The sequence below is a fragment of the Carassius gibelio genome, chromosome B7 (assembly GCF_023724105.1).
Source record: "Carassius gibelio isolate Cgi1373 ecotype wild population from Czech Republic chromosome B7, carGib1.2-hapl.c, whole genome shotgun sequence".
Taxonomy (NCBI): domain Eukaryota; kingdom Metazoa; phylum Chordata; class Actinopteri; order Cypriniformes; family Cyprinidae; genus Carassius; species Carassius gibelio.
The window spans coordinates 2,171,274-2,178,361 of record NC_068402.1 but is presented as its reverse complement, the minus strand read 5'-3'; the positions used below and the strand labels follow the sequence as shown (position 1 = coordinate 2,178,361).

The window sequence follows — 7,088 nt, the reverse complement described above, 5'->3', positions numbered from 1 at the left end:
TTTTATGCATACATTATGCTTTCATTAATTCCTACAGAGAAATGGTGTATTGAGGAGTTGAAGTCAAAAATGCTTAAAGCAATTCAAATATATAAAAAGGTAACTCTGCTGGGGCTAGTTGCACCAGCTAAATGTAAAAAAGTTGGGTGTAAGCCTTATGCTGGGCTAAGACATGAAGCCTTTCATGAATACTTACACCTGTTGCAACATGCCTAATTCTACACACAACTTAAATTTCATTTAACATCCAGCCTAGTCTTAAAACCGGGTGTTTGTCCAGCTGGTGCAGCCAGTCCCAATGTTGTTTTGGGCTCAGAATACTGTTTGAACTATTAATTTATTCTTGAAATGTGGTGAACATTTCGTATTCACAGTCATGGATGTGCATGACTTAACATTTCAACATGCAGAGGAATTTCGGATAAGATTTTTCAACTTTGTGTTGGAGTTATATTGACTCCCTCATTGACCCTCACTTCAACACTTCAAAATCAACACTTCAAAAAAAAAAAAAAAAAAAAAAATCTATATATATCCAATAGCTTGTGAAACACTATCATATGAAATACATGAAATGTTCTACTCAAAGCTTACTCAAAATTGAGACTTGTCTCCTCATTTATTAATTTTTTCATCTAAATTAATTTGACATATTATAATATATCAAATAAAAATGAAGCGTATTAAATGTTATTGTGTTTTACAATAGTAAAAAAAAAAAAAAAAATGTTTGTACTAAAGGTACATTTCTTAGCAAAGGGTGAAAGTTCTTGCCAACAGTTGTTCTGATGTTTCTTAGTTCAAGGGCCAGTACTAAATACTGATCAGAAGATGTCCTGGAAACAAGCTCAGAGTTTCTGTAGAGAACACTTCACAGACTTATACACGGTCAAGAACATGAGTGAGAATCAGCTGCTAAGGACGATGACCCATGATGATCAGAGCTGTATCTGGATCGGTCTGTTCAGAGACTCCTGGAAGTGGACAGATCAGACCAAAAGTATTTTTATTTTTATAATATATATTTTTTTATTTAAAAACAGAAAAAAAAAAAACTTTCTTGCAGCTTGTCAAACACTAAAATATGAAAAACATGAGAACTTAAAATACAAAGTGAAAGTCGTGACATTTGCCAAGTGTGGTAACCCATACTCAGAATTGGTGCTCTGCATTTAACCCATCCAAGTGCACACACACACACACAGCAGTGAGAAGTACACACACACACACACACACACACCATGAACACACACCAGGAGCAGTGGACAGCTATATATCCAACTGTGGGTTCAGTGCCTTGCTCAAGGGCACTTCAGTCATGAGTATTGAGGGAGGAAGAGAGCGCTGTTCTTTCACTTGACATGACGCTTTCATTTAGAGATCAAAGCATAAATTGCAATGTAATGCAATGCTGATTGAGAGCTGAAGAAATCAAGGCTCCTCAGAAGATGTGAGATGTTCTGGAGGCTTGTGAAGATCATTCCTCCGCTGAGGAACAGTGAAAGTAAAGCTTCTGGAAACAAACACTCCACAAAAGATTTGAGACTCTAAAACATGATTGATGGAGAATCAAGTAAAGCTGAGCTGCTTCAGTCCAGTAAGATTTCATCTGGAGATATTACTGACCTTATTCTGACTTTTACTTGATCACAATCAGGAGAGATCTGACCCCAGGAAGATACATGAAGTGTTTGTACTGTTACACTAAAAGAGCTTTTAATGATTAAAACACACTTAACTATCAATCAGAGGCAGAAGACATGAGGAGATTGAGTGTGAAACAAGTTTAACAGGTTTAAATAAAAATGTAGTATGTGATTTTTTTTATGTTAAGATTGTTAATGATTGTTTTATGTCATTATGAACAAGTATAATGTATAAACCTAACAGAAGTTAATTTTTTAATTTGCCATCTATCAAATCTTTGACCAGACATGTATGTTTAGTTAAAAATTTATATTTAGTATCACTTTCTAAAATGATTCAATGCTTGTGAAAAGTTGATCAGAGCCCATGACTTAAAATCTGTCTATATTCACTAGCTTCATTCACTTCATATTGTATCTCATTTCCTTGTACCCACATGTGTAATGATAATACAGTTGAATCTAATCTAATCTAATATAATGTATTATGTGAGCGAATCTGACCACCCTCCGTCTCTGGATTCAGGCCTTCTTCATCATCATCATCATCATCATCAGTAAGCACAATTCTATTCTACTTCCACATATGGACTGGACTGAAACTTCTCCCAAACATGTGCTGGATGATTTCTCATGTAAATCCCTCCCTTCTTTCTCTGATTTTGTCTGCATTTGTGTAAAAACCCATTTGATGCGCATCATTAGCTGAGCAAATCTTCGCTCCATGGATTTCTATTGTCTGCTGTTAACGACTAATGAAGATGCTGATTTAAATATGGAAAAGAAAATGTGTGTGCATTCACCCCTCAGTCATGCTACAGCATGTTTCAAAGCATCTTTAGACATTTCTATCTTTCACCAGAGAGTGAGAAGAGCTGTTAGCTGAGGTTCGGGAGCGGGGTCACGCCCCAAACAATCACCTGACTTCCCCAAACATCTATATATATATCGTCCCACCTCATACCGTACCATTTGTCTTTTTCTCTTGAGCCCACCCTTTCGCTCCCATTCTCATCCATTCAGCCATCCTTATTCCTTATTTCTCTTTCCTTCAGGTTGTTTTGGGGGGTCCTAAATATACGATCGAGACGATACCCCCACCTTGAGTCTCTCTGGGCCATCAATTCGAGACGCCCTGATCAACCTGACCATAAACCCATTCCCTTTACCCTTTAATCCATAGCTTGTTTGTGGCGTGGTCCTAGCTCGTGAAAGCCAATCTATCCTCAACAGGGATGGATCAAAGACTGATGCACCTCATTCTGTTTTCAGGTGAGTCTGCTTTGTTTTTATGAATGTTTTAAAGAAAGAAATTTGTAAATTGGTCTCCATTAAGTCACATGTGAATGCTAAATAGCCGTTTACACTTTCAGCAAATTGTTGGATAATAAAAAAATCTTGTTAACCCGCGTCTGTTTCTTCTAAACAGGCTTTCTCTCAGTCATTCTGTGTGACTCTCATAGACTCACTGAGTATGTTCTGATCCGAGAGTATAAAACATGGGACGAGGCTCAAAACTTCTGTCGAAAGAACTACATTGACTTGGCCACTGTCCAGACTGATGAAGAGTGGAGCGAGTTTAATAAGTTAAAGGCTAATTATCTGTCTGACACCTGGATTGGACTCTATGATGACGTGTACAGCTGGCGCTGGTCTTTTCGAGATGAACGCCTCACATACGCGAGATGGGATGAGTATCAGCCGGATAATTATGGAGGAGACCAAGACTGTGTAATGATTCATTCAAATGGATACTGGCGCGACAAAGGCTGCGATATTAAATGTGTCGTTGTTTGTCAAAGTGGTAAGACTCATATACTTGTACACACACTGTACATTTAAAACAAAATGTCCTCAAACACATCAGAAATAACACAATAAAAATAGATTGGAAGTATTACATTTCACATACACACCATTTTTTTGTCACAAACCACAGAAACCAATGTGGGTCAATTAAATACATGTGGGTGAAGTTCATACTTGCACTATAGGTTAAGTATAATTAAGGTATAAGTTAATCAGTTGTTCTGATGTTTCTCAGATCAAGGGCCAGTACTAAATACTGATCAGAAGATGTCCTGGAAACAAGCTCAGAGTTTCTGTAGAGAACACTTCACAGACTTATACACGGTCAAGAACATGAGTGAGAATCAGCTGCTAAGGACGATGACCCATGATGATCAGAGCTGTATCTGGATCGGTCTGTTCAGAGACTCATGGAAGTGGTCCGATCAGACCATCACTAGCTCTTCTCTGCGATGGGCTCAAAGACAACCAGATAATTATTTTGAGAGTGAAATCTGCGCTGCTGTTGGTGAGGATGGTCTGATAACTGATGAGCTCTGCTCAGAGAAGTTTTTCTTCTTTTGCAAAAGTCCATGTAAGTATTTTTATTTTAGAGCAGTTTGTGTTTAAACCAGCTAAAACATCATCTGCCTGAAAATGGATGGACAGAATATAATAAAATGTACCTGTCTTTTTCTCAATGCTCATCAATAACACTTAGCATTACAGTTTAGCATGTGCATCATCAAGACGTTATTAATTCCTCAAACTATGCATCCTGTTGAGTTTTGCAAGGGCAAACAACACTTGTTTTCAACCAAAAAGCACTTACATTTCTTTAAAGGGCTAGTTCACCCAAAAAGTGTCTCCTTTGTGTCACCCTAGTGCTACTTTGGAGAGTATCTCACATGTAAACAATGTATACTGTTCTGTCCACAGCACTGTAAACAGATACATTGTTTATACTTTGATCTGAATGTAAACAGTGTATTCACATACATACATTTATATGTTGTGTACACTATAGGGTCTATAGGGGGTATATATATATATATATATATATATATATATATATATATATATATATATATATATATTCGAGAAAATGGCATTTGAAGATATTTATTGTTATTGAAATCTACTGATGCAAATATATAAAGTACAATAAAATAAATACCTAAGTGTATATGTAAATATTTTGGTAAAATGTAATTTTAAGACGACCTTGTTAAACTTTACATGTACTTTTATAATAGCAATAGATTCTACAGAATTACTGCACATGCAAGTAACCCCAAGCCAAACCCTAAACATATAGTGAGCACATATAGTTAACGGATATTGCTCGGTACTTAAATTTATAGTTACATTGTAACAAGGACACATTAAAATAAAGTGTAACCATATTTTCTATCCACTAGTCTGAAAGTATATGGAAGTATATATATAGTTATTCCTGTAGCATTATTGTCATTTTAAAATATCACAATAGTCACAGTGTGGCTGTGTTTCAGGTTGTCCTGAAGGTGACTTTAAAAAAAAAAAAAAAAATTATGTATATTACACAGTACAAGTAAGGCAGCAGATACTGAGACTGAAGGTGAACGCAGGTGATGATGTCACCGGTCCAGGGACTGAAGACGCTGTGTTGAAGGAGGTGAACCATAATAATATAATCTCTAGTACTGTTTGTGTTCTTACTACCCCTCATGCCCTGTCTGTCTCTGTGAAATCATTTCTAAAGTGCCCTATACATTCTGTTTCCTTCTTTCAATCTGTTTATGACCCAGTAGACAGATTAAAGCTTTATAACCGTTCTGTCTTTGCTTCTGTCTGTCGTCAGGTCCAGCAGAAACTGCGAGAGCAGGGACTAGCAGCAGATGTGAAGTTCTCATGGCAGGAGCAGCCGAACGGAGTGGTGTTCCAAAAGTGAAAAAGCAACATTATAGATGGATAAAGATGGATTAAAGGGGAAGATTATATTCCTTAACTAACTAAATCAAAGTAACATTTTAAAATACATTAAAAAAAAAAAAAAAAACTTAATCACTTACTAGAATCCTTTAATTGCATTTATCATGGTTCATTATACTGTAGTTATTATAGTAATAAAAGCTAATAAAGTTCATTGTAGATAAATTACACTTAATGTTCTTTAATTGTGATCGTGAATTGTTTTTGATCTTTATTTTGTACTGCTCTCTGATGTCCACTTATAATGTTATCAAGTTTTTTACATTAAAAAAACATGATAATTAAAAAGTAATAGGATATTTTGTCTCGTTTTAACCCCTTCATCAGAGGCTCAGTTTGAGTAGGTGTGGACTGTAGACTGAAGTACACGCCCACTGCTGTGATTGGCTAATAGTTGTGTATGTTTGACAGTCTACATCCTTCACAGATGCTCACTGCTGTGATTTAGGGTAAAAATGCAGAAATAGTTTGCGCATCTCTAACTGAATGAAATAATGTCACGTTCTGTGTGTATATGTGTGCTACATTAACACGATGGAGGCACAACCCTGATTAGAAACATTATTACAGTTATGTGTTCAATTGTCCTTCAGGTGTCACAGTTATGGACTTTTGTGTTGTGTTGTTTTTCCTCGGGTCTGATTAGTTATCTCTCTCACCTGTCAATGGTAATTATCTTGTTAGTCCTCTATCTCATTTAAACCGTGTGTTTATCTGATCTTGTCAGTGTATGGTTTTGTTTCTTTGTTTGCTATTCTGTGGATTTATTAAAGACTCTTGGAATTGTCATCTTCTTCATGCGTGTGGTTAACAACCAATTTTGTGACATCAGGTTTATTGACCATTTATTGATCAAAGTGTCTACTAAATTAATAATTGATCAGTTAGCTAAAATTAAATGACCGGTCATGAATTTAAATATTTCTAATATATATATCTCCTCATGTGGAGAATATAGCCATGTGCTTGCATATCCATGGCTCTCTGTACCAATCACAATTCAGATTTGACATGTCACAGTATTTTGTGTCGCTTCAATTTTCCAAAACAGTTTTTGAAACTCTTGCTTTTGAGTCTAGTCGTGAGAGAAATGAAACCTTTTAATCTGATTCATAGAGAGGTTGAACACTCAAAAGCTTTTCCTGAACAAATGCATCCCTGTGTAAATGTTTCCATTCGTCATCTGATGTAAGTCTTCTGTATTTGTGTAAATGCATTTGCTGTGCATCATTAGCTCAGCGAACGATGAATAGCTATGAACCCATTAACCCTTAATGATGCTGCTTTCACATACAGCATGCAAAACAGCTGAAAGTTGGCCAAAGTTGACAAGTGTATTGAGTGTGTGTTTGTTTCCACCTGCTCTTGACTAGTTTTCCACACAATGTACATTTTTGATCTGGTCAGTGATGGAGCTGATTGCATTCTCAATGTTATAAGTAGAAATAATTTCTCTACTACTAAACAGTTTTGAAGCAGCTCGATCATTATTCTCTTTAGAGGATAAGTGTCACTGAAGAACATGAAGGCCTTGATTTTGATGAGTCACTTTCAGTGTTTTATGACTGTCATGGATAACAGTTTGTTGATAGTTTGGAAATGAATGGGTGGAGCTGTAAAATCAATCCTACTTTCTCACATGAAGTATATTTCAAATACTGAAGTACCACCTCCATTGAC

At 36.1% G+C, this 7,088-nt stretch overlaps 1 protein-coding gene across 2 annotated transcripts; it reads left to right on the top strand.

Annotated features, from left to right (window-relative positions):
* The first annotated feature begins 803 nt into the window (after positions 1-803).
* si:cabz01083838.1 (macrophage mannose receptor 1) lies at positions 804-5,656 on the top strand. Of its 2 annotated transcripts, XM_052561813.1 has the most exons (6): positions 804-1,000; positions 2,702-2,918; positions 3,076-3,450; positions 3,691-4,029; positions 5,003-5,091; positions 5,278-5,656. In XM_052561813.1, exons 2-6 carry the CDS (start codon positions 2,882-2,884, stop codon positions 5,365-5,367), a joined length of 930 nt encoding a protein of 309 aa, XP_052417773.1. In that variant the 5' UTR covers positions 804-1,000; positions 2,702-2,881; the 3' UTR covers positions 5,368-5,656. The 2 variants fall into 2 exon arrangements, with proteins under 2 accessions (XP_052417773.1, XP_052417774.1); XM_052561814.1 differs by lacking the exon at positions 804-1,000 and having other exon boundaries at positions 2,369-2,918.
* Positions 5,657-7,088: the final 1,432 nt, after the last annotated feature.

Bases quoted from the DNA above. Each gene is read 5' to 3' on its own strand.
- si:cabz01083838.1 (XM_052561813.1), top strand. From the start codon at position 2,882: ATGGATCAAAGACTGATGCACCTCATTCTGTTTTCAG. The intron at 2,919-3,075 runs GTGAGTCTGCTT...TCTTCTAAACAG, and splicing joins GCACCTCATTCTGTTTTCAG to GCTTTCTCTCAGTCATTCTG. The intron at 3,451-3,690 runs GTAAGACTCATA...GATGTTTCTCAG, and splicing joins TGTCGTTGTTTGTCAAAGTG to ATCAAGGGCCAGTACTAAAT.